This window comes from Meleagris gallopavo, chromosome 1 (genome assembly GCF_905368555.1).
Source record: "Meleagris gallopavo chromosome 1, MGAL_WU_HG_1.1, whole genome shotgun sequence".
NCBI lineage: Eukaryota > Metazoa > Chordata > Aves > Galliformes > Phasianidae > Meleagris > Meleagris gallopavo.
The window spans coordinates 47,438,278-47,463,636 of NC_139404.1; the positions used below are offsets into that span (position 1 = coordinate 47,438,278).

Genomic DNA, 25,359 nt, shown 5'->3' on the forward strand with positions numbered 1-25,359 from the left:
GATGAAAATCTGATAAATGGAAACTGCTCCTGTTGGAGTAACATACAGATGGTGTCCACAAGTGTAATTTTAAAGGATTAGATATATATCTGACTATAAGATTATGGACAATAGGCTACATAATTTTTGTTTTTATTGTTCCATGTCAGGAACACTCTTTTCTCAGCTGGAATTGCTTTGTAGCCAGGTACCACTTTGAGGTTAGCAAAGGTTAAAATGTTTGAACACACAGAGCTGAAAATGATGAGGGGGGTCACAGTATGAATAAAGAGCTCATTGCTGGACAGACACTGCTGCCTGGCATGGTGCAGGCCCAGGCACTGTGTGGAGCTATCAGACAGCAGTCAATGGAATCCACTCCCAAAAGTAGATGTGGAAATTATTCACCATGTGTGTATCTATACATGTGTGTGTATGTATATATGTGCGTGTGTATACACGTTCTGTTTGAAATAGGAAATCAAAACATAACTTCTCTGTCCGTTACAGAGATTACAGCCATTGCACTCAATACTTGGTGACACCGTAGTTCTGTACTTCCATTGCAATTTAATTTCAAAATAAGATACGCAGATATCTTATCTCCAATGCAGATATTAACTGTTTTGAGGAGCTTCATGGGACAGGGTGGAGTAAGAAGGAACAAATCAGTGCTCACTTGGCACTGCTGCCTACACTGCATGCTGTGCAACTGGCTTCTTCTTTTCTCATCCATTGGAATGCTGCCTCTGATAGATACAGCAAGCAGGTCTAAGGGAAAATGCAAATACCACATAGAAATTTCTGCTGGCGAGAGGTGACTGCTGTCGCATCTTATAGCACTCCTCATCTCTGTTCTGTACCCTCACAACCCAGACACAGAGCACGCGCTTTCAAACCATGGGAGAAGACAGCAAATTATTTCCCACATTCATGGGAAAATTCCTTTTGCTCCCTGTTACGAGTCTGAAGCCTAATTTTTAACTCACACAAAACTTTGTTAGATTGGTCCCTCTTCTGTGTGTGATAATGGAGATTCAAGCAGAGGTCCTTGTACTGAAGATGTTCTTAATTTGAGAAAGCTGCATTTACCTTAATATATAACCTTAGAACTCTAACTGCAGGAATCTGATTGCTCAGTACTGTCTCAGCCTCTGTATGAATCTTCTGATTACTATCTGTGCTAGCAAAGGATCAACTACAAATATGTATACTGATTACTGGCAAAATACAAAAATTACAACCCAAGACTTATGAAACTCCTACTGAAAAACTTTACATCCTCAAAATACTCAGGAGATATATGAACTATGATTATAGACATTGCAGTGCAATGAAAAACATATCAGGAGCTGGAGCTGCAAATAAAGTACTGATCTGTGAAACGAAGAGTTCAAGGATTAAACATCTCAAACACAGAGAATCGTGCTTCAGCTCTTCTTACTGTGCATGGAGTGGCTCTTAAAAGAGCCTTTGGGTCTGTGTGGGCTGCCTCGGCCTCTGCCGGAAGAGAAGGGGGATGGGCTGCGGCCTCAGGCGCGCTCCCCGCGGATGCGCCGGGCGAGCTGGATGTCCTTGGGCATGATGGTGACGCGCTTGGCGTGGATGGCGCACAGGTTGGTGTCCTCGAAGAGCCCCACCAGGTAGGCCTCGCTCGCCTCCTGCAGCGCCATGACGGCCGAGCTCTGGAAGCGCAGGTCGGTCTTGAAGTCCTGCGCGATCTCGCGCACCAGGCGCTGGAAGGGCAGCTTGCGGATCAGCAGCTCCGTGGACTTCTGGTAGCGGCGGATCTCGCGCAGCGCCACCGTGCCGGGCCGGTAGCGGTGCGGCTTCTTCACGCCGCCCGTGGCCGGCGCGCTCTTGCGGGCCGCCTTGGTGGCCAGCTGCTTGCGGGGCGCCTTCCCGCCCGTCGACTTACGCGCCGTCTGCTTCGTGCGCGCCATCGCAATGAACCCACGTCCTGTCCTCTGATAACGGAGACACTGAAAACAGTGGTGTAGCGCGGGCTTTTATAGAGCTTCCCCACCTCTGATTGGACGACTGAAAGCCTCCTCCTGATTGGATCCCTTGAAAATCCCTGTCTGCGCCCTAGCAAGATAGAAATGCGACGGCCGGTAACTCCCACTAAATCTCGGATCTCGGTGCACGGCCGAGGCAGGGGCCCCATTTGTGACACTGAGGTCACATCCCGTCTTCTCCGGTTTCCCCTCTACCCGAATTCGTGCCAGCTTAAAAGCCGTGTGGAGGGTGGAATTCACGAGAAATTCTCGAAACGTCATCTAATTTTAATAGTTTACATTTTCTCCCCCTCTCCTTTTTTTTTTCCTCCTTTTTTAGAATGTTTATTACAGAATAATGAGAAGAAAAAGACTGTACAGTTCTCCTTATCTCCTCACAGAAACAGACACATTATCCACACTGCCTCAAAAAAAAATCTCCCAGTTCCTCTCAACTCGCAGACAAACTGTGTAACTGAAGTTTGTAGCTGAGTGTGATATGAACAGTAGCAAAGATGAATCTCTACTGCTATTTTTCTCACATTAATTTTTACTAAGAAAGTCAAAATCAGTGCTCACAGCCATCAAGTAAAATAATGATTTTTAGAGTGCTCAGAGAAGCAACATCCTGGAGCCATGAGGAGTGTGTGAAAGTCATGCAGCTGGTGCTGCCCCATCTGTACTGGTGAGCATTGAAGCTGGGGGAGAGCCAGAAACGACTACGAGCATTTATTGACAGTTTTTCATGAGCAGAAAATGGTTACAGGTATTTTTTAATATAAAATAAGGGGGGGAAAGTACATTTTTCCTGTTATTTCCTCTTGATCTTTATGATGAAAGGTGTAAAGCTACAGCACTTTATAAACACTTCCTGGACAGCATAGAGGGGAAGAATTTTGTGACAAAATCCTTTTGGTAGGTCACCTTTAGTTGACTGGAGTAATTGTTACAACACCTTGCTAGGAACATGGTTTTCATTTGTGTTTTCCTTCCCTAAAGAAAGCTCTATTAAATATCTACTCTTTAAATAGTTAAAAAACTAAACAACAGAAAACACAGCTTACTTATTCCAGGTTACAATGAAGAAACAATTCATATAAGATTGTCATCAGAAATAAAATACTCATGTTTCATCAGCTTCCTTCTCCCTCCCCCTCTCCCCCCCATTATAATGCATGCCTTTCTAAACTTCCATATGCTGATCCTCCCCAAACAGTGATTTGGGGTCAGTTAAAGGAAGAATTCTTAGATCAAGTACAGTGTCATTAATATTTCAGATTGCACTAAACTCTGTGAGACCTAAAAACAAAAAGGAAGTTAATTTGCCTTGATAATATACTTCATTAGCAGGGTGCTCAATATTTACTGGGGAAGGAGTAAACTAAACCGCTTCTAGGCAATTTAACTTCACTACTAGTAGTAGAGTGCAAAGCATTACATGGTAATTATTATAAACACCTGTGAAACAGTAATGCGATTCAAAGAAATTACTACGTAACAGCAGGTTCAGTAGGTGGCCTTTCGACGAAAAGACAGTGTTACAGCTCTTTTCTAGTCTAAATGGGTGGCTCTGAAAAGAGCCTTTGGGTGTTTTAAAAGCGAAGTCTTAATGTCAGGTAACTTTAGCCGCCGAAGCCGTAGAGGGTGCGTCCCTGGCGCTTGAGCGCGTAGACCACGTCCATGGCCGTGACCGTCTTCCTCTTGGCGTGCTCGGTGTAGGTGACGGCGTCGCGGATGACGTTCTCCAGGAAGACCTTGAGCACGCCGCGCGTCTCCTCGTAGATGAGCCCCGAGATGCGCTTGACGCCGCCGCGCCGCGCCAGGCGGCGGATGGCCGGCTTGGTGATGCCCTGGATGTTGTCGCGCAGCACCTTGCGGTGGCGCTTGGCGCCCCCCTTGCCGAGCCCCTTCCCGCCCTTGCCTCTGCCAGACATGACCGCTGCGATAACCGAGAAGAAATGTGTGGGGGCTGTTGGGGAGCGGGGATATTTGTAGTGCGAGAGCCGACCTGATTGGGGACTGCAGAGAAAGGGGTGGGGCTCGGTGTTCTTCCCGCCTAATCCGTCTTCTGTTGGCTCATTTGTGCCCCGCTTGCACAAAAATGGTGTTTTATTGTGAGTTTACCTTCTTGGGGCATAAACTTTTCTGTTTCGTTTAAGCTGACTATCTGGCTTTATTATTACTATTTTTTTTTTAATTGTAATCATTATTTTTTTGTTTGTTTTTAAAATTTTGTTCAATTTGAACTAAACCTTGATCTTGTAACGGTTTCCTGATTACTGTATCTGAAATTTTTTTTTCCATTTCTTTATATATCTGTATATATTATTTTGAAATACGGGTCTGTATTTCATCCTACAGTTTCATGTGTTCCTTTAATTATTCAGTAGTAATGATTCTTACATATGGTTGTAATGTTTTAAATAGCTGCTCCTCAGAGGCAGTTTTTGTTTTTGCTTTGTAAAGGAGCTTCTTCCAGCAAAATCCATCCAATAGCATTTCTGACAATTGATTTCCACTTCCTTGAATTTCTTTGCCATTTCAATTTCCTTCATTTTCTGAACTTTTGCTCAAGGAGAGTGTGACACAAAGGGTTCATTAAGAGACTTTAATTCTTACTTGCTGTCTGTCTTTCTTTCTTTCTTTCTTTCTTTCTTTCTTTCTTTCTTTCTTTCTTTCTTTCTTTCTTTCTTTCTTTCTTTCTTTCTTTCTTTTTTTTATAGGTAAAAAGTTCTTTGAATGAATATACAGCACTTTCTATTTCTGTGGTATTGCAAATATCCATGTGGCTATTTTTAGAGATGGAAAAATGAAATTCCTAAGAAGAAGAGTGTTTTTATCCTTTAAGGGAAGATTAAGACCTCTTCTTTTGATTTCTTCTGGGATGGAAAACGTTCTGTTACAAACAAGAAACTGTTCAACAATGATCATCACAACAGTCAGTGAATATTTTGCTCAGGAGCTGAAAACGATTCAGTAAAGCTGAAAAACGTTACCATGATTGAGTGTTTGCTGTCCTCTCGTGGACGTTGCTTTACTCCTCTCTCTCTCAGGCTGAGCGGCTTCTTGCTTTACTCCTCTCCCTCTCAAGCTGAGCGGCTTCACCCCTCCCCTCCTCCCCTCCTCCCCTACCCTCTCCTCCTCTCCTTTTTTTCCGTAGAGATACAGTGTAACATTTATCTATGATCAATATACATTTTTTTTGTCCTTCATCTTAATGCTTCCCTCCCTTTTCCAGTGTCCCTGGCTTCTCTCACTCCACAGCTTTTGTGCCAGCTTGTTGGGTTTGCCACACAATGTTTAAGGCCTAAAACAAACTTTCTGCCACACCAGGTGGAATACAGTGAGCATTCAAGTTAAAGGATTAATAGACATATCAGAATTAGCTTTCAACACAAATATTAATTGTTATTTGTGGTCCTGTTGTGTTGGCAGCCTGGCACATGTTGGTTGTCTGGCTGTGTCAAGCCAGGGATCTATTCCTGAGTTGCTGCACCCTGACCCTCAGCTACTGCCAGTAAATTCCTAGGGGATACAAATGAAGCTAGGGCAAACGGGGGTCCCATTTGTTGAGAATTCAAAGAAAAGTAAAATGTAAGAAGTTTTAATAGAACAAAAAAGATTTATGAAGAAAACATGATTTGGTAGCTTGTGAGCAGGGGAGTACTGTTTCCTGTCATTTGTTCTCAAGGTGTGCATGCATTTTCTTATCTGGTCTTCCATATTTCTCTCTGATCCTGGCAATTGTAGCACAATAAATATCACAGTGAAAAGATGTTGAGTTTTTGGAAGTTTTGGTTCTATGCAAAGTCTTAATTATTGCTGTCCCAGTTTTTCTTTCATGTTGGTGAAGAGAAAATACATCTGAAACACAGCTGCTTTTAATGAGGCTCCCTGTCTCAGGAGTGCACAAAGTCTCCCCTCACTGGGCTGGTTCTCATGAGAGTAAGACAATTTCTATGTCGGGAAGAGAAGCATAAATCATCTTCCAAAAGTCAAGAGCAAAGTGACCAAAGGCATTCAGCTATAGAATGGGCACAGAGTCCTCTAGTGAACAGTGGAGAAAACAGAGAAAACGAAAGTGGCAATGGCAATTTATGCTTTTACTGGGGCAGTTACATACAACTGAGCATGAATATTCAGCATGCAAGTATAAAATAATATGCTGCTTTGGCTAGCTAGTGACAGCATACTCATGAATGAGATTAGGAATTATTTTTATGACTAATGCAGGCCCCAACATTTGTTTGTTTTTATTATGTTTGGTGTTTGAGAAGAGTGAGAAAACTCTATTTTTCTGCACTTCTTTCTTTCCACTGATCCTGACGGCCGAATCCTGAGTCATTGTAAAGCAAACCCTGCAGTGCTTGGGAAGATCTAGAATTGAGGTTTCACTAACATCCCAGCAGAACACCAGCAAAGTAAAGAACACACCTCTCATCGACAGAGCCCCCCATAGACAGACCTGGCACCTCTCAGTTCTCAGTTCTCGATTGGGTGCATTGTGATCTGGACAGTGAAAAAGAAACTTGCGGCACATAATTTGTGAGGAAGTGCTGTTGTGTGATCCTGTTAATTCAGAGGTGTCTGGGTGACAAGTGGTTCTGCACCTGAACTCAAGCTGAGCACAAAACTGGTTTTGATCTCACTCCTGCTTTCGGGGTTCTCTACAGGGTCTACTACCCCTACTTTCCTGTCCATGCATAACATCTTCACAACTCAGCTCCTTCCTTCTGAGAGCCTGGAAAATTAATCTTGGATTGTATGCATCTATCTTTCTCCATTTGCTCAGGGTGGGATACCACAGAGACTTCTTTTTTCCCTGTCTTTATTCACCTCAGGTTGCTAGCAACCTCAGAAGATGTGTGAAAACAGCATATACATATTTTACACATTTTTGTGTAATCTATCATCATTTTAGCATTTATCAAAACTCAACTCCAATTTTCCCAAATCAACGTGAAAGATTTTTTGTGTCAGATTTTTTTGTTGCAGCAATCTTTACATAAAAATCTAGCTCCAATGTTTTTCAGATGCGAACATCCAAGGGAGATCTTTTTACTGCTTTTCAGAGACAAACTGAGGCTGTGCAGAATAAACTCGTACTCATGCACAACAATTACAGCAAAAAACAGATACACAAAAGCACAGGAGTAACAGAACCCACTAACACAGAACAAAATAGTACATGAATTAAAGCACAATGGTACAGGAATTAAAGCACAGACATTACCTGCTTATATGAGCAGATCACCCAACTTTACAGTGACTGATGACAATTGAAAATTCTGTAACCTCATGTCAGTAGTAATTGATTTATTACTACAATAAAATCATTCTGTTGAGTAATTCTACTTCAACAGAGTTTTCACCGGGCTACTGAGTCTGTGCTACTGATCTGAGTCCTCCATTACTCTCAATATTCCTTTGCTGTTATTTTCTTTCTTCATTTTCTACTTCCAGTATTGGAACATCACAGACTTTTGATAGTAAGTAAATATTTGAAATAAAGAGTTGACCCCATGGAAAAGACAATAAATGAAAGGAGATCTTCATTTTAATTCAGACTTTTGAACCCATTTTTGACCTTCTTCCTAACTTTTGAGCAGTATTTAAGTATTTAGTATTTAAAACCAGAAGGGCAATACTCGTGTTTTCAGTCTCAGCCTGGCTGCTCACTAAGCAGGGGCCTTTCTTTGCTGACTGATAAACCAACTCCTCTTTGGCTACCAGCGACTCAGCTCACAGTATGAAATAGTTGCACAGAATCAACCTGATTCCAATCCAGTTCCCAGGTCACAATTATTCACAAAAGGCAAAACGTGCTTTTTGCTTGAGATCCTAAAGCTCCTAAAGTGTGGCATCACACTTTTGTTTCAGGCAGAGATATTCACATTGCTTGGAGTCTGTAGCACAAAGAAGTGTCCATGTTGTGGGGGCATTGTAGAAATCTAAGAAACTGTGCTATCTTCCATTCATCTCAGAACAGACATTGTTAATCTGAGCACTTTTCAAATATGGAAAAGGCTATGGGTCAAAATAAAGCCTATATAAAATCTGCAAAAAACATAATAGATATTCCACAGCAACTGAGATATCCTGACCTAGAATCGAGTCTTGTTGGAATCCTATTCCAACAATCCTATGCCAGCATCCAGGGGTGTTGTAATTCTATTCCAGCACCCCTGGATGTGATAGTGATCATCTGGGGAACTTTCTGTTGTTGGTTCTCAGAAAAGGATGCAACTAAAAGACAGAGACAAGGACATCATAGGCAAAGAAACATTCTGTGAAGCAAAGTGACCCAAGGACTAGAAACTAAGCAGGTCATCAGCATTCTAAGAAGAGAAAACAACAAAAATAAGTAATTCCCTCTGTTGTTTTGATATATATATATATTTTAATATTATTTACTTATTTAGCCAGTGGGTAAGCCCTTTTCAGTCTGCCCTGAATAGTTTGCTCCTCAAGGTCAGGCTGGACTAGGATCTGAGCACCTTGATCGAGCTGTAGTTGTCCCTGTTCATCACAGGAGATTTGAACAAGATGACCTTAAGAAATCCTTTCCAACTTTAACAATTCTATGATCTTAGCACATAGCTCATCTTGACACATAGAGTTGAGCTCATCTCTTCCTGATTTCCCCAGTGTTACAAAGCAACTTAACACGATAAAGAAAAGAAATGAATGCCCAGATGTCCAATAAAGGTGTCATACAACACAGTGAGATGTGTCCCATCTCCACTGTAACCATAAACAAGAGAATCAAACCTTTGCTTGACAATTTACAGTTGGATAGTTGAAATGACAGGAGTATCCCCTAATTTATTTATTAGGATATCTGCTTGCTTTGTGTCCAGAATAGGAAACTGCTAGGTAGCCAGTGTGGGCTGCTGAAGTTGACATGGGACCCTAAGATTCACATAGCAATCTAATCCTGTGGCAATGACTTAATGGTTTAAGACAATCTATTTTTGAAGAAGAGGGAGTTGTGCAACACCTGTTCCCATAGGTAAGATAGGCTGACAGCCCCACAGCAGCAGTGCACAGGCTAAGGGAAGAAGAGTGAAAAAAAATTGTTTCACGATACTGGCTGAAACTGCAGTGGTGTGATTGCCATAAACACATTACACTGGTGCATGCATGCTCATTTTTCTCAGGTAGCTCTTGCTTTTTTGCCACTGCACTCCCTGTTTCCCATTGGGTAAAGAAACAAACCAACAAATAAACAAAAAAACAACCCCCCACATTACAATTTTCAGGCAGTACTTACACTGTCCTGTCCAGCTCAGCTTTACACAACATAACAGAATAAGTATTTTCTTCTTTGAATTAAGTCATATGATTTTACGATTTATATTGCCACAGAATATAGTAGAATAAATAATATACTGATGCAGAATATGAAGCAAAAGTTCTCAGCTCTATCCCCTGCATGACCCCTTCCACAGTTTAGAACCCACTCAAGCTAATCAGTAGAAAGACAGCTAGACAACTAGACAAAGAGTGAAGAATTAACTTTCTAAGGTGTGCTTGCATGAATAGACAGAGACAGCTGATCTTTAGTTAAGAAATTACATGTTATAAAGTCTTTAAATGGAACATTGTATTTTCTAGAGAAGAGAACCATCAAGAAGCAGAGTGCAGGGCATGACCACCTGAAGACAAACTTCTGAAACCAAACTGAGAAATGGAGACTAAGAAAGAAGATTGTACTGATGAAATAATTTGTTTGGGATTTTATGAATGATGGATTCTAAGAACTTGAAGAACCTCATGGAAATTTTTGTAGACATTAAGTCCTTTGTATCACTACGTAAGTGATCATGATGCATGAGTTGGTTTTCATCCACTGTGGTGCTGACCCAACTCTGAGTTGTCTTGAATAAATCAGCAAAGCAAATGCAACCTACTCTGCTGTAATTTCTCCCTTTTACACACAATTTAACATATTACTATAGATTTATCTAATGTTATTGTCCTTGTACTCCATCCCTGGTTCCTATATAGCTGATTCACTCAGTATTACTACATAGCCACACAATTCCTTTATTGTGGTGTGGAACTCTTAGATTATTTGGCAGCTGCCTCCATCCAAGAACTGTAAAGTCCATTTAGCTGAATCCACAGCTGCTGACTCTTTCCCTCTAAAGGTATCTTGGACTTGTACTACTGAACTCAGGCCAGTGCTCCATCACCAGTGTTGTTCAGTCACTCCCTAATCTTCTAAAACTTATCTAATGCAAAGATATCTGAATTAGATAAGTGTTTGAACTGGATTTTCTTAAAAATCAATAATAATTATTTGACACTTTCGCTCTTACTGCTCAATTTTTTTTTTCTGAGGAAACTCCCTAATCCCTCCTCTGGGCAAATAGAGATGATAAGTGTGAACAGAACCACTGCCATTTATCCCAACTCATCTCCCAGGCCAAAATATTTATTCCAATTCAATTAGCAGAGTGTGTAATGCCGCTTTGCCCATCCTGCTGCAACTGCTTCTTTTCTGCTTTTTCAGGCTCTGATCAAAGTAATAAACTGACCATTAACGTTCCATTTGCCACAGCACTCTACTCAGCCAAAATCCACTTCTTTTTGACCACGTGTAGAGAGATGGAAAACCACAACTTACCCAGTCTCATTGGGTCAGTGCAAATAGTTGGGGTAAAACCCTTAAAAAATTAGTGGGTGTGACAGCGAGCAACTTCAACTTACGGTAGGTGTGAGTCTGTCAGGTGCAGCTCCACCCCAACCTCTGGATCTCAGCTCAGGATTTTGAGCCAGCCCAAAAAGCTCGGGGAAAAATAAAATAAAACAAGGAGAGATGCACGTGTGGGTTTGTATGTTACATAGAGGAAGAGGTCATAGTTCCCAACAAGGACCAAAACTGCGTGCTAGGACACACAGAAGAAGTGTAACAGCAACAGTTGAGGATAATATCTCAGAAGCACGGACTCTGTTTTGAATTCATCCCCTTTTAGTACAAGGATTTCAGGCACTTAGACTTTTTAAAACAAAACAAAACACACAAACGAGTATCTGCAAAATCAGGTCTAACAATTTCTCCTCCAAACTGCAGGCCCCCCACTGATGGTCAATCACTTCGGATACGTGGACTAACGAGCTAAGATCAACCCTTTTTATTGAGAGCTGAGCAGATGTGCAAAACTGCTTCCTCACCGCTGAGGAAACAGTGGTTCCGGCGCTACGCATAGAAGCAAAGCAGCCGTCCTGTTCCTTTCCTTCTCCCCGCTCAAGCTCACAGGCACAGCTGAGAGCAGGGAATATTCTAATGGCGGAGGACACGGTCGAGTCGCCCATATAGGGCTGGGTGCAGGCAGGGGTGCTCCGAGCCCCACGAGGTCCTCCTGAACCCGGAGCCGCCGCTGGTGACCGTACAAGAACCGAGCCCTGCGGCTCTAAGGGCAAAAGCTTAAGCACCGAAGCGATGCGGAGAGTTCGAGGAGCAACTCCCGCGCTCGGAATCTCACCCTACGAATTTCCAAGGGAGAGACGAGACTCTTGGAGTCATAATTGCACAGGGAGTAAAATAAGCCCACAGAGGAGGCAGTCACGTACCCATTAAGTTCATACACCTCTTCGGCCAAGTGAGAAACTTAAATTCGCGCCCGACAGAATAGAGACGGAGCGTCTGTGCAACTCGGAAACCCCGCGCACCCCAGAAGCTCGCCAGCCGCAGCCAATGTTCGCGCAGCGCGGGCTTTTCGAAATTCGCCGCGATGGGGAGAGCAAAGAGCGCGCCAACCGCGGCTCAGCGCCGGAGCGGCGAGCGCTGCTCAGACTCTCACAAGCCCTCCGGATTCGCTCCGGTTCCGTACGGCCGCCGCAAGGCTCCTCACAGCGCACCGGCTCGGACACGGTGCATTGTGCTGCCGCGGGGACAGCTGCCCGGGACACGGGGAAAACGGAGGGAGGGCGGTCTGCACCGCGGTCTGACGGGCTGAAAAAGCGAACCTCCATTCGCACACACAAAGAACCGTAAGAAATAGCATTTCAGCTCTTTTTGAGAAACTTTGGGAGGCTCTTAAAAGAGCCGTTGGGTTTTATCTGCCAAGCAGAGGGGAGGGACTTCTTTCAGGATATTTACTTTTTCTTAGGGGCCGCCTTCTTTGCCTTGGCTGTCTTGGGTTTGGCCGCCTTGGGCTTGGCAGCTTTGGGTTTCACTGCCTTCGCTTTGGCTGGGCTCTTGACAGCCACCGCCTTTTTGGGCTTGGCAGCCTTGGTCGCTTTCTTGGGGCTCTTGGCCGCCTTCTTAGTGGCAGCAGCCGCCGGTTTCTTGGCTTTCTTGGGGCTCTTCTTCACTGCCACCGCCTTCTTGGGCTTCTTGGCAGCGCTGGCAGGTTTCTTGGCCGCTGCCTTCTTGGTCTTGGCCGCGGGCGTTCTCTTCCTAGGAGCCTTCTCCTTCACCTCTCCCGGCTTCTTGCTGAGGCGGAACGAGCCGGAGGCGCCGGTGCCCTTGGTCTGCACCAGGGTGCCCTTGCTGACAAGGCTCTTGAGCCCCAGCTTGATGCGGCTGTTACTTTTTTCCACGTCGTAGCCACCGGCAGCCAGCGCCTTCTTGAGCGCGGCGAGGGAGAGCCCTTTGCGCTCCTTGGAGGCGGACACGGCCTTGGTGATCAGCTCGGTGACGCTGGGGCCCGCGGGCTTGCGGGCTTTGGCGCCGGCCGCCGCCTTCTTCGGCTTCTTGGCGGGGGCCGCCTTGGCCGGGGTCGGAGCGGCAGCAACATCGGGCGCAGCAACAGGAGCAGTCTCGGCCATGGCACCTCCTGCGGAGCTCCACGAACAATGGCGCGGTCGCCGCCGCCGCCCCCTTTATAGCAGCGCCGCGCGCGCTGATTGGCTGGCCCCGCCGGCCGCCGCCGCTCCGGTTGTGTTTCTTGTCGGACCAAAAAGCTCTTTTTCCTTCAGAAATTGACCGTCCGCGCGCCCAGTTCCTTACTGAGAGGTGAGGGGACGTGGGTGCCGCAAGCTGGAAGAGTTACCCGTTAGAATGAGGAGAAATAAGGGAAAAGAGATCCGAGAAACTCCTCCGAGTGGAGCCGTGGTGATCCTGGCAGAGGGAAACATTCTATTTATCTTCTAAATTAAATGTATCCCTTTGGCTAAATCCACACAGCCGGCATGAAACCGTGTACTTCAGAAGCTCCTCTCCAGATTAGGGCAAATACCGCCGTGGCTTCAGTGTCTGATCTCAGCTTAAATGAGTTCGAAAGCCGAGCAAGTAACACAACCCAGCCCCGCAGCACGGGCTCGGCTCCCGCTCCCCTCTGCGAACACAGCATCCCACTCGGCGCCCGCTTGGCCCGCCGCTGCTCTCCCGCTGCCGGCAAGCAGAGGTGGGCACCCCGGCAGAGGGGTGAAAGCCGACGTCTCTTTACATCTGCTTTAGTATTGTACGGGAGCAAAGCACCAACGAGCCTCTCCCCGAGGGCTGATGAGTGCACAGTTAGTGCACTGCCAATGCATCCTGAAAGGGTTGCTTTGTCAGGAGACACATTAGCTGCTATTGCAGTACGTCATCTTTTGATCTTAAAACCTAGAGGTCTTTGTATCGCGATTTATTAAAATTCGTTGTGAAATAGAAATTGGGGAGTAATGAAAATTTGAACTGAGTGGAGACTCACAGCTCTAAGTCCTGTCCTTGTTCCCTGATCAGAATAATTTATTATCCAAGTAGATTTCTCAGTTCTAATGTACAAAAGTTGACATTTAAGTGTAGTGCTTTGATGACAGCATCCAATGCTTTGCTATTTCAATCTTTTTAGAAGAAAGAACGAAACTCACACCATTTCAAGAGCTTCTCTTCCCCAGGTAGATCCATATTAAATAAAAATTGACTAATTCTCAGTTTCCAACTTAAAATTCTCACCTCCCTTTTCAAAAGCATGCTGCTTTCTTTTTCAGCGTGAACCACTGACGGGCCAGTCTGTGATAACATTGTTGCACACACTGGATACAAGGCCATCATTAGCTGCTCATACTGGCGGAGCAGATACATTCGGGGCTTCAAGAAACTGAAACAGAGTAAAACGAATGAGGTCACAGCTCAGTGTCACAGCAGCCTGGGTAAACAGATGCACAACTGTCTTCCAGAAATTTAATGTCCTTTTAGCTGAAAATGCATATCTCTGAGAAATAACAGGAACTACATCTCAACAGCATCTCCTCGTGAATGAGAGATGGGAATATCGAATGACCTCTGTGAATAATTTAAACGAGTTTTTCTTACGGTCACTCATGAGTCAAGAAGCAAAAGCTCTACATCAAACAGCGGATCAGAACTAATTTTACATTCTTAATTTCTATTCTCTGGAGGTTAAATGAGGAAAGAAATACAGGGCTGGATGAGGTACCCCAGAGAGTGCACTTTGGCCTGCAAGATGAAGGTAACTGTGTTTTCACTGTGATAACAAGCATGACAGAAATGTTAATTAAGGTTGCAGGATTGCCTATTGTATGAAAACAAAAATTGGAGTTTTTAATTCTGATTTGATCTGATGCTCATTTCTTAAAGTGTAGAGAGTTGAGGCCCTTAGTGATGAGACTGAAGACTGACTCAGAAGTGCTGACAGTGAGGAGAAGGATAGTTGTGAACTAGTAGTGGAGACACTGTTGTAGTAACAGATGTATGTAGGTTGCTCAGAAAGCACTGCCTCCTATTTTTTTTCCGTAGAAACTACAACAGACACAAAGAGCACAATAACACTATTTTGTACTGTTGTGGTTTCAACTGAAAGAGTGCTAACAGCACACCAGTGTTTTAGACATTGCTGAATGATGGAACACTGTGGCTAGGCCGCATGCTTGGGAAGAGCTGCTGCTCTTTATCATGGGGCAGCAGGGAGTGGGGTGGCACCAGGACAGCTGGCCTGAATTAGGGACACTGTGCAGAACACTGTAAAGCAGTGAGGAGTTGGAGGGAAGAGCAGCTGTTGCCTGGGAGTCCAATCCAGGCTAGTCTGTCTATCCATCAAGAGTTGAGATCTTGCATTGTTGACGGGGGACTGGTCAGCAGGCAGTACTGCTGTCGCTGTGCATCAGTCAGCAGGTGGTGAGTGATTGCATTTATAAATCCATTTTTATTTCCAGATTTCTCTTCTTGGTAAATAACTTTGACCTCAGCCTGTGAGTCCTATTTTGTTACTAATTCTCTCCCTCATCCTACTCGAGAGGGACTGAGGGGAGTGAATGAAAGACTATGTGGTTTTGAGCTGCCTTCCAGGTTAAACTGCAACAGCTAGCATATTGTATGTAATAATTTCCCCTATTTTTCAACATAATCACCACCATCAGCCACCATCACCATACATTTCCACCAGTGTTAAACAAGAGCCTGTATGCCATGCCCACAAAAATCTGTACCAGTGGAGGTGACCCACCATTGCTGTCATCTTGTTGGACTGCCCTTCTGCTGTCACCTGTCACATGGCAACAAAATGTAATGGAATAATGGTGGGGAGGTTCATCCTCTACTGCCATACCACCATCTCTGCCTCTGACATCATGGGCCAGCACCATGAAACAGGAGGCATTACTTTGAGAGCAGCCCTCACAGATCTCATGTCCTCCCAGGGACAATGGAATCAGGGTTTTGTAGCTTTACAGTGCATTAGCATTTTTATATATCTGCTTCTTCCCTCTTTCTTTCTCTATTTCTTTCAAACTTCTTACACTAAATGGCATTTTTCTGTCAATTCTCTGGAGTGGTACCGCAAGGAAAATTAGATTCATATTCTGCCTTTTACATCACACAAGTAGAGGAAAGGTATAATTGGGCACAGATTCCTGGGATTGGAAATGGGATATACATTTTTTACTTTTATTATCATGACATTTTCTGCACTTAGAAACTGGAACATTTTTGCAGTTTTGAGTAGGAGGTCTCAAAACCATCAGTGCTTCATATAATATTTTTTCTTACATATGAGATTACCCCCATCCACTGTGTTAGGAGCTTATGATAAGAAAAGATGGCAGGGTATATAAGGCTCCAGTTCTCACTGGAGAAAACATTATGAGCTCTCCTACAAATTAGGTAAAACTGAAGGAAAAAAGAAGAAGAAGAAGAAGAAGAAGAAGAAGAAGAAGAAGAAGAAGAAGAAGAAGAAGAAGAAAGATAGGTGCTGAGTGTTATAGAAACTCTTGGATTTTTATTTTATTTTATTTTATTTTATTTTATTTTATTTTATTTTATTTTATTTTATTTTTTACCCCTTTGGCTCTTTACTCAATTACATTTTGCACTGGAACATTCAGGTATAATATGCTACAGCTATCCAAGTATTCCAAGTGTATTTTAATTTCTCAGCCACTGTAGGTAGCAATTCAAAATTTCAGGCATTGTAGAACAAAGCAAAGAACTTGTGTGTTAACATAAGAACTTAGGATAGCTACAGTATGAAGGCTTCCCCAGGCTTTGATCTTCCACTATTTCAACTGGCAGATGTTGTATTTGACTATGAGCCTTCCATTTTCCTTCCCTTCCTATGTAGAATAAAGTAGTGTCAGCGGAAATTCTGAAATAATTCGTGAAAATATTGTTACTTTCCTTCCAGGAGCAAGAGCAGTTTTTGATAAAGGTCTGATGGCTGCAGCTGAAGATTGCTCTGTCACACAAGAGTAGAAATGAAAAGAAGGAACAACATACGCTCAACCCACAGTATATATCTAAGAATAGATGTAAGTTAGAAATAATTGTTTTCCAGTTCTCAGTTTTGGAGTGAGAAAGAGCACTTTTCTAAATATCAGATTAGAACTCCATCCAGAAGTGTAAGGTTAGGGTATTTCCCTTTGGAAACTCCAGTTATGATGCAAGCAGACAAGTTATAATACTGAAGGAAGCCAAAGACACTTAGGAAACTCCTAATGTGCTTTGGAACGCCTCTTCTTTTCCTAGAAATGGCAAAAATAGAATAAGGAGTTCCCCAGCACAAATGATACCAGTAAACCCAATACCTATTACGGTATAATCGACCAAACTTTTACTTGCCTACTTCAGCCCACACTGTTAATATGCTTATGCACTACGCACTAAAAGCATGTCCTTCTGGCTCAAAGCTCATTGCTTTAGTTTTAACATTTCATAACTTAACTAATTAACTGTAATGTATAAAGTGATGACTTTTCTATTACATTAACATAAAATGTCAATTTGTGCTTTTTCTAAAATGTAAAGACATGAATTCCTCCTTCAGTACTTGAAGCTTCTCATGTTCTTCATCACTACGATTGATGACCATTAAATGATCATTTGTATAAAAGAAAACTGTTTACTTAAAACCTAGTGATGACAACTATAGTATCTGAATAAGGCATAGCAATCAGGAGAGCTTCCATCCTGACTTAGTAGCTTGGAATACACAAGTTAACTCCCAAGATTTAGGGGAGGGTGTGTACCAGCAATTTCAAGTAGATACCTTGTTTTCTAAAGCTTCATTTAGTTGAAAGAGTTCTGAGCCATAGAAAGGTTCGAAGGAAAAGCCAGTCTTTTTGAAATCTTTTCTGCCTTTGTTGACACTGAGGGTGACATTCTGACATTCAGTTTACAGCTGACAACCACATTTCATGTCTTGGACATCAGACCACGCTGCTGAAGTGTACAGAGATCAAATTTGTGTATGTAAGCTATAAATCATTACTTCACCTCTATCTAAAACTATTTGTGCATAAATTTACTGCAGAGAAAAACAAACCACAAATCTATACAGTAAATATTGTTCTATGTTTATTACTTAAAAAGGAAAGAGGCTAAGAAGAATATTGTATAAACAAGTGAAATTGGAGATAGCCTAAGAAACAGAGAAGAGAGTAATCACTAAGAAAATCTACAAGAAGTACATCCAGAATTCGTGGACACTTAAAAGCATGCTTACTGTATTAGAGCCTTTAAAAATACCAACTGTTAAAAATTACTGGTTATGGTTTATGCAATTTATAATTTATTATTAGATATTTGGCTGCTTGAAAGGGATTAGGGGCAAACATAGGCCTAACTGCATATAAAAAAGAAAAAAAATCGAAGTGAAGAAAGTCATACTATTCCTATGGATCAGTAAATTAAACATGTATCAGGCTCTTTATATACTGTATTGACATCTTCATTTTGTATGTATAGTGCCCACCACCAAAAGAGCAACACATGAGCAGTTTTAAGACTTGGTGCTATTCAAAAAGGAAAAATAATTAAAGAAGCTTCCCTATGGTTTGGCACCAGTTTCAGGAAAAAAATCCTCACCTTGGAACTACATGGTAATTTAACACAAGTACACACATGAACACTGAAAATATTGGCATTCATGGAAAGCCATCAAGAAAATAACGAAAAGTAATAGAAAAATAAAGTGAAATAGATTCTTCACGTAGTGTACTTTACAAAGAAAAAAGGGGGGGGGGGGGGGGAATGAGAAAAACAGAATGTAATGAGGAACATGAAATGCACTGCAGGTCAGCCAGGAGGAGGCCCCGCCCGCCGGGGAGGAGGAAGCAATGGCGCTCCCGCCCCCGCCTGGGGCCGCGCCCCTGTTCTCAATCAGGTCCGACTCCACACCATAACACCCAGGCGCGCCGCGCTCGCTCCTCACTGGTGTCGGGACACCTAGGCTTTCAGCATGTCTGGCAGAGGCAAGGGCGGGAAGGGGCTCGGCAAGGGGGGCGCCAAGCGCCACCGCAAGGTGCTGCGCGACAACATCCAAGGCATCACCAAGCCGGCCATCCGCCGCCTGGCGCGGCGCGGCGGCGTCAAGCGCATCTCGGGGCTCATCTACGAGGAGACGCGCGGCGTGCTCAAGGTCTTCCTGGAGAACGTCATCCGCGACGCCGTCACCTACACCGAGCACGCCAAGAGGAAGACGGTCACGGCCATGGACGTGGTCTACGCGCTCAAGCGCCAGGGACGCACCCTCTACGGTTTCGGCGGTTAAACTCGTCTCTGATTTCGGCAACCCAGACACGCTTTCAGCAACCCAAAGGCTCTTTTCAGAGCCGCCCACTTGGTTCCAACAAAGAGCTGTATCGCTTTGCCTAAATGCGCCGAGAATTTTTTTATTTACTTGATAGTTTCGGTCTTTTCGTGTTTCCCAGCTAGATTCTCAGCTCTTTGCTTTCTGTGTCCGGACCTCTCTAGCACAGAGTTAGGGTTAGTCGCGGCGTCCTTCCGTTTCCCTGCAAGCTGCTCCACTGCCTTCGCTTCTCCGCAGGCGGGCGCTCACGGGGCAGTGTTCAGGCTGCTCCTCGCTTCAGGGCGCGCTATTGATTTCTGAGCTCGTTGCTAGCGACCGAGTCAGACGCGTGCCGGGGTGCCCAGGGCGAACGCAACGCCTCCCTTCGGCATCGCGTCCCAAAAGGCAGGGAGAAAGGGGCCCCATGACCCCAAGACAGAGGAGGGAGAAGCAGAAGCGGGTTCTGCCCTGACAGGAGCCCTGTCAGGGGTAGGGGGTGTGGTAAACAGCGAAAAGGCGGCTATTCCGCTTCCGGCCGTTCGCAGGGGCCGCGTACGCGGGGCTCGCGGCACGGGGCGGAGACCAACCGCCCCGTGATAGCCTTTCTCCCGGCTAAACGTTTCTCCCGCCCTTACGCAAAGCGCGCACGGGGCCGCCCGCGGCTGCAGCCCCTCCCGCAGCGGCCGCCGCTCGGGAAGGGGACGGGGAGCGGCTTCAGTGCAGCGCTTGGGGTTGCGGTCGGGACACGGCGGCGACGCCGAGGGGAAAACTCGGGGCTCCCCGACCGCAGCGCATCTCTCCGGCGGAACTGCGAGGCCCGCGCGGGCAGAAAACCCCCAGCCAAGGCCGGGAATACGGAGCCCCCCCCGGCCAACACACCACACAACCACGCATCGAGTCGCCGCATTCCGAGCTCTTTCTCGAGACTGTGGGTGGCTCTGAAAAGAGCCTTTGGGTTTCACTTCGCTGCTCTGCGCGTTTCCTCGGGGCCGGCTCACTTAGCCTTGGCCTTGTGGCTGTCGGTCTTCTTGGGCAGCAGCACAGCCTGGATGTTGGGCAGCACCCCGCCCTGCGCGATGGTGACCTTGCCCAGCAGCTTGTTGAGCTCCTCGTCGTTGCGGATGGCCAGCTGCAGGTGGCGGGGGATGATGCGCGTCTTCTTGTTGTCGCGGGCCGCGTTGCCCGCCAGCTCCAGGATCTCGGCCGTCAGGTACTCCAGCACGGCCGCCAGGTACACCGGGGCGCCGGCGCCCACCCGCTCCGCGTAGTTGCCCTTGCGCAGCAGCCGGTGCACGCGGCCCACGGGGAACTGCAGCCCGGCCCGCGACGAGCGCGACTTGGCCTTGGCGCGCGCCTTCCCGCCCTGCTTCCCGCGGCCCGACATCGTCGATCAGTCGCTCAGATGCCCAACTACAAACTTCACAGGAAATCAAAACTCGCAACGACTGCCCGCGCTCCCCCGCGCGCCTTTATATCCCTTCCCATTGCGCGGCCGCCGGCCCCTGATAGGCGGAGCTGTCCTCACGGGGACCGAGCGGCCAATGGCGTAACGAATCTTGGCCCGACCAATAACGACGAGCGCTTTTCCCCGCCCCGCCCCCGCGTTCTTCAGTCAGCCAATGGCTGGGCGGGAGGGGCGGGAGCAGGGAGTGTTCTGCCCACTGGTGGCGCGTATGGGGCAGCCTCTCAGCGCCGGACCTTCTCTCTATCTCCCTTCTGTTTTGTTGACTTGTGAAACATTACTGCAGCTGCCGAGAGCCGGAGGACGGGAGAGTCGGAGAGAGAGAGAAATAAGAGGGTATTGAGCGTTCGCGTCAGAGCGAGTCAAGGGGTGGGACAATTGGGACGGCCCCTCCATGTATTAACCGTTTTAGGAAGAAAACGTTGCAGCACGACTTCCATGCCTGAATGAATTCTCCAAATTAAAAACTAAAGCAGATGCCAGTCTGCTAACGACTCTATTTACATACTAGCTACATTGACCTGCCTTCTGTTCTTTGCTTCTATGTAAACATCTCAGATTGGCTTGCTTCATAGTATAAAATTGTGTCTATTTCAGTTACATTGCAGTGTAACAGCTCCTTTTGTTGTAGATGGAGTGGCTCTTAAAAGAGCCTTTGGGTTCATTAAAGTACACATTTAAAAGCAACTTTCAAGGCTTAATTCTCTTTATGCTCTCTCCCCGCGGATGCGCCGGGCGAGCTGGATGTCCTTGGGCATGATGGTGACGCGCTTGGCGTGGATGGCACACAGGTTGGTGTCCTCGAAAAGCCCCACCAGGTAGGCCTCGCTCGCCTCCTGCAGCGCCATGACGGCCGAGCTCTGGAAGCGCAGGTCGGTCTTGAAGTCCTGCGCGATCTCGCGCACCAGGCGCTGGAAGGGCAGCTTGCGGATCAGCAGCTCCGTGGACTTCTGGTAGCGGCGGATCTCGCGCAGCGCCACCGTGCCGGGCCGGTAGCGGTGCGGCTTCTTCACGCCGCCCGTGGCCGGCGCGCTCTTGCGGGCCGCCTTGGTGGCCAGCTGCTTGCGGGGCGCCTTCCCGCCCGTCGACTTACGCGCCGTCTGCTTCGTGCGCGCCATCACGAAAGAGCAGCACCAGGTTAGAAACAACACCACGAAATAAACGCGGCTCTCCGCCGTGGGGCTACTTATAGCAGAATCGCTCATGCTGATTGGCCGAAACAAACATGCTGAACCTCATTGGTCGATTCGAAGTATAAAATAACCGCCTTTGGGACGTAGCGGTAGCTACTGTTTGCCTTTGTTCTCTCATTGCAGTGACTCATTAGGCACACAGGAACTTCTGTTTTTTTGTTTTTATTTTTTTTAGGGAAATATTTATTTTCGCGTATCTTGAAAGCACTCACGCTGATTTAGCAAAAACACAATAAGCAGTGAATCACAATGCATTATATAGTGAAGGCAGTAGAGAGAAAAAAACAGTAAAGCAATCTTTTTTTAAGGAAAAGTACTTAAAATATGTTCCAATTTTGCTTTTATATTGGATTGCGAGGAATACATTAACTCAGGAAACGTGGATCATTAGGCTTTTTTTAACTGCTGCGGTTTTCTTTGAGATGTGCTGTTTAGAAAGGAGAGGATGGGGGCCTCTTCCCGATACACTGAAATGGGGGTGAACTTATGATGTGACCATGTGGCAACCACGTAAAGTTCCCCGGTGGGGAAAATCCCGGGGCGCTTTACGGGGGCCCTATGTGGAGAGCTGATTACTACATAAATTCCATGCTCTTCGAGACACAAGTGTGCACGTATCCCTCTCTACGCACAAACTGCTCAAACTTCCAAATATGCCTTTCCCTCAGCTACTTTTTCCCTCGCCCAAAATACAAGAGCGGGGGGGAAAGGAAAAAAAAAGGAAAATAGGATAAAATAAAAAAATTAAAAAAATAAAGAATCCGTTCAGACCCCACAGACGGGACCGGGACGTGCGACAGCCGGTGCGCACACACCGCCAGTGAGCGAACAGCCACAGCTCCCGCCCAGCCATTGGCTGACTGAAGAACGCGGGGGCGGGGCGGGGAAAAGCGCTCGTCGTTATTGGTCGGGCCAAGATTCGTTACGCCATTGGCCGCTCGGTCCCCGTGAGGACAGCTCCGCCTATCAGGGGCCGGCGGCCGCGCAATGGGAAGGGATATAAAGGCGCGCGGGGGAGCGCGGGCAGTCGTTGCGAGTTTTGATTTCCTGTGAAGTTTGTAGTTGGGCATCTGAGCGACTGATCGACGATGTCGGGCCGCGGGAAGCAGGGCGGGAAGGCGCGCGCCAAGGCCAAGTCGCGCTCGTCGCGGGCCGGGCTGCAGTTCCCCGTGGGCCGCGTGCACCGGCTGCTGCGCAAGGGCAACTACGCGGAGCGGGTGGGCGCCGGCGCCCCGGTGTACCTGGCGGCCGTGCTGGAGTACCTGACGGCCGAGATCCTGGAGCTGGCGGGCAACGCGGCCCGCGACAACAAGAAGACGCGCATCATCCCCCGCCACCTGCAGCTGGCCATCCGCAACGACGAGGAGCTCAACAAGCTGCTGGGCAAGGTCACCATCGCGCAGGGCGGGGTGCTGCCCAACATCCAGGCTGTGTTGCTGCCCAAGAAGACCGACAGCCACAAGGCCAAGGCTAAGTGAGCCGGCCCCGAGGAAACGCGCAGAGCAGCGAAGTGAAACCCAAAGGCTCTTTTCAGAGCCACCCACAGTCTCGAGAAAGAGCTCGGAATGCGGCGACTCGATGCGTGGTTGTGTGGTGTGTTGGCGCGGGGGGGGCTCCGTATTCCCGGCCTTGGCTGGGGGTTTTCTGCCCGCGCGGGCCTCGCAGTTCCGCCGGAGAGATGCGCTGCGGTCGGGGAGCCCCGAGTTTTCCCCTCGGCGTCGCCGCCGTGTCCCGACCGCAACCCCAAGCGCTGCACTGAAGCCGCTCCCCGTCCCCTTCCCGAGCGGCGGCCGCTGCGGGAGGGGCTGCAGCCGCGGGCGGCCCCGTGCGCGCTTTGCGTAAGGGCGGGAGAAACGTTTAGCCGGGAGAAAGGCTATCACGGGGCGGTTGGTCTCCGCCCCGTGCCGCGAGCCCCGCGTACGCGGCCCCTGCGAACGGCCGGAAGCGGAATAGCCGCCTTTTCGCTGTTTACCACACCCCCTACCCCTGACAGGGCTCCTGTCAGGGCAGAACCCGCTTCTGCTTCTCCCTCCTCTGTCTTGGGGTCATGGGGCCCCTTTCTCCCTGCCTTTTGGGACGCGATGCCGAAGGGAGGCGTTGCGTTCGCCCTGGGCACCCCGGCACGCGTCTGACTCGGTCGCTAGCAACGAGCTCAGAAATCAATAGCGCGCCCTGAAGCGAGGAGCAGCCTGAACACTGCCCCGTGAGCGCCCGCCTGCGGAGAAGCGAAGGCAGTGGAGCAGCTTGCAGGGAAACGGAAGAACGCCGCGACTAACCCTAACTCTGTGCTAGAGAGGTCCGGACACAGAAAGCAAAGAGCTGAGAATCCAGCTGGGAAACACGAAAAGACCGAAACTATCAAGTAAATAAAAAAATTCTCGGCGCATTTAGGCAAAGCGATACAGCTCTTTGTTGGAACCAAGTGGGCGGCTCTGAAAAGAGCCTTTGGGTTGCTGAAAGCGTGTCTGGGTTGCCGAAATCAGAGACGAGTTTAACCGCCGAAACCGTAGAGGGTGCGTCCCTGGCGCTTGAGCGCGTAGACCACGTCCATGGCCGTGACCGTCTTCCTCTTGGCGTGCTCGGTGTAGGTGACGGCGTCGCGGATGACGTTCTCCAGGAAGACCTTGAGCACGCCGCGCGTCTCCTCGTAGATGAGCCCCGAGATGCGCTTGACGCCGCCGCGCCGCGCCAGGCGGCGGATGGCCGGCTTGGTGATGCCTTGGATGTTGTCGCGCAGCACCTTGCGGTGGCGCTTGGCGCCCCCCTTGCCGAGCCCCTTCCCGCCCTTGCCTCTGCCAGACATGCTGAAAGCCTAGGTGTCCCGACACCAGTGAGGAGCGAGCGCGGCGCGCCTGGGTGTTATGGTGTGGAGTCGGACCTGATTGAGAACAGGGGCGCGGCCCCAGGCGGGGGCGGGAGCGCCATTGCTTCCTCCTCCCCGGCGGGCGGGGCCTTCGGCTTTCGCCTCTCTCTGTCACCACCCCAGGGCCTCAGCCGGGTTGCCCGCCCCGTCCCACCTCCTCACTTAAGTTCCCTTTCCCAGCATCTCCCGCTCCGATGGTGATGCGGTGCTCCGCTCTCATTCCTCTCCAACTCTCAGTTGTCTCGTTGAAGGTTATCGTTGCGTGGTTTTGTTTTTTTTTTTTACGTTAGTAAAATGATATGTTGAATTACTTTATTGCTCTGATTACTTATCTTCCTATGTTATTTATCTACTTTATATTTTATGGCTTTTTTTACTCTTATCCAGCTTTTTTATTTTCAGGATATTTTGTGAAATTTTTTGTACTTTATTTTCAAATTCTCACAAATGAAGTGACAGAGAGGCCCACCCAATGTACTTTTTAGGCAGTCTAATCTTGAAAAAATGACATGTTTGATTTGTATGGAATTACAGCTGTGGTCTATTTCGCATTTCACTGACAAAATCTTCAGGGAGCCTGTTTTCTATGTCATTTATTGCCCAATTACTTAATTTGTTGTAGAATCTGGTAAGTAGGTATTTGCTTTAAACGATTTCACAGTAATATGACCCTTTGTTTTAGGAAATAAATTTGCTGCTTCTTGTGGACTGTGGTGTAAGTGATACTTGTTCCTCTATTACATGCACTGTTTTTCACATAGGTACTCATCAAGACGAGGAGTGTGACTGGAGGTGAAAGCAATCTGGCTTTGTGCACCTGGAACTAAAGACTTGAAATGTTATTTGCAACAATCTTGCATTTGTTTGTAAAAATAATAACAAACTACATACAAATAATAACCTGCCT

The 25,359-nt window shown here is 47.1% G+C and overlaps 8 protein-coding genes across 8 annotated transcripts; 2 read left to right on the forward strand and 6 right to left on the reverse strand.

Annotated features, from left to right (window-relative positions):
- Window positions 1-529: 529 nt before the first annotated feature.
- On the reverse strand, window positions 530-1,975 carry LOC100542975 (histone H3). Its single transcript, XM_010709855.4, has one exon. It carries the CDS (start codon window positions 1,920-1,922, stop codon window positions 1,512-1,514), a length of 411 nt encoding a protein of 136 aa, XP_010708157.2. The 5' UTR covers window positions 1,923-1,975; the 3' UTR covers window positions 530-1,511.
- A 715-nt stretch (window positions 1,976-2,690) lies between these two features.
- LOC100543595 (histone H4) lies at window positions 2,691-3,967 on the reverse strand. Its single transcript, XM_003202209.5, has one exon. The coding sequence runs from the start codon at window positions 3,908-3,910 to the stop codon at window positions 3,599-3,601; it is 312 nt and encodes a 103-aa protein (XP_003202257.1). The 5' UTR covers window positions 3,911-3,967; the 3' UTR covers window positions 2,691-3,598.
- A 6,968-nt stretch (window positions 3,968-10,935) lies between these two features.
- On the reverse strand, window positions 10,936-12,790 carry LOC100539738 (histone H1.03). The gene has a single exon (XM_010709822.4). The coding sequence runs from the start codon at window positions 12,753-12,755 to the stop codon at window positions 12,081-12,083; it is 675 nt and encodes a 224-aa protein (XP_010708124.3). The 5' UTR covers window positions 12,756-12,790; the 3' UTR covers window positions 10,936-12,080.
- Window positions 12,791-18,532: 5,742 nt separating this feature from the next.
- Window positions 18,533-19,049, forward strand: LOC104915395 (histone H4). The gene has a single exon (XM_010726290.4). The coding sequence runs from the start codon at window positions 18,605-18,607 to the stop codon at window positions 18,914-18,916; it is 312 nt and encodes a 103-aa protein (XP_010724592.2). The 5' UTR covers window positions 18,533-18,604; the 3' UTR covers window positions 18,917-19,049.
- A 783-nt stretch (window positions 19,050-19,832) lies between these two features.
- On the reverse strand, window positions 19,833-20,326 carry LOC146545291 (histone H2A-IV). The gene has a single exon (XM_085224648.1). The coding sequence runs from the start codon at window positions 20,316-20,318 to the stop codon at window positions 19,929-19,931; it is 390 nt and encodes a 129-aa protein (XP_085080774.1). The 5' UTR covers window positions 20,319-20,326; the 3' UTR covers window positions 19,833-19,928.
- LOC146545292 (histone H3) lies at window positions 20,245-21,590 on the reverse strand. Its single transcript, XM_085224585.1, has one exon. The coding sequence runs from the start codon at window positions 21,512-21,514 to the stop codon at window positions 21,104-21,106; it is 411 nt and encodes a 136-aa protein (XP_085080711.1). The 5' UTR covers window positions 21,515-21,590; the 3' UTR covers window positions 20,245-21,103.
- Window positions 21,591-22,496: 906 nt separating this feature from the next.
- LOC104910710 (histone H2A-IV) lies at window positions 22,497-23,446 on the forward strand. Its single transcript, XM_085224661.1, has one exon. It carries the CDS (start codon window positions 22,678-22,680, stop codon window positions 23,065-23,067), a length of 390 nt encoding a protein of 129 aa, XP_085080787.1. The 5' UTR covers window positions 22,497-22,677; the 3' UTR covers window positions 23,068-23,446.
- A 501-nt stretch (window positions 23,447-23,947) lies between these two features.
- Window positions 23,948-24,473, reverse strand: LOC146545293 (histone H4). The gene has a single exon (XM_085224713.1). It carries the CDS (start codon window positions 24,390-24,392, stop codon window positions 24,081-24,083), a length of 312 nt encoding a protein of 103 aa, XP_085080839.1. The 5' UTR covers window positions 24,393-24,473; the 3' UTR covers window positions 23,948-24,080.
- Window positions 24,474-25,359: the final 886 nt, after the last annotated feature.

What these genes read in the sequence shown, in the direction of transcription:
- LOC100542975 (XM_010709855.4), bottom strand. Translation starts at nt 1,922, where the DNA reads ATGGCGCGCACGAAGCAGACGGCGCGTAAGTCGACGGGCGGGAAGGCG.
- LOC100543595 (XM_003202209.5), bottom strand. Translation starts at nt 3,910, where the DNA reads ATGTCTGGCAGAGGCAAGGGCGGGAAGGGGCTCGGCAAGGGGGGCGCC.
- LOC100539738 (XM_010709822.4), bottom strand. Translation starts at nt 12,755, where the DNA reads ATGGCCGAGACTGCTCCTGTTGCTGCGCCCGATGTTGCTGCCGCTCCG.
- LOC104915395 (XM_010726290.4), top strand. Translation starts at nt 18,605, where the DNA reads ATGTCTGGCAGAGGCAAGGGCGGGAAGGGGCTCGGCAAGGGGGGCGCC.
- LOC146545291 (XM_085224648.1), bottom strand. Translation starts at nt 20,318, where the DNA reads ATGTCGGGCCGCGGGAAGCAGGGCGGGAAGGCGCGCGCCAAGGCCAAG.
- LOC146545292 (XM_085224585.1), bottom strand. Translation starts at nt 21,514, where the DNA reads ATGGCGCGCACGAAGCAGACGGCGCGTAAGTCGACGGGCGGGAAGGCG.
- LOC104910710 (XM_085224661.1), top strand. Translation starts at nt 22,678, where the DNA reads ATGTCGGGCCGCGGGAAGCAGGGCGGGAAGGCGCGCGCCAAGGCCAAG.
- LOC146545293 (XM_085224713.1), bottom strand. Translation starts at nt 24,392, where the DNA reads ATGTCTGGCAGAGGCAAGGGCGGGAAGGGGCTCGGCAAGGGGGGCGCC.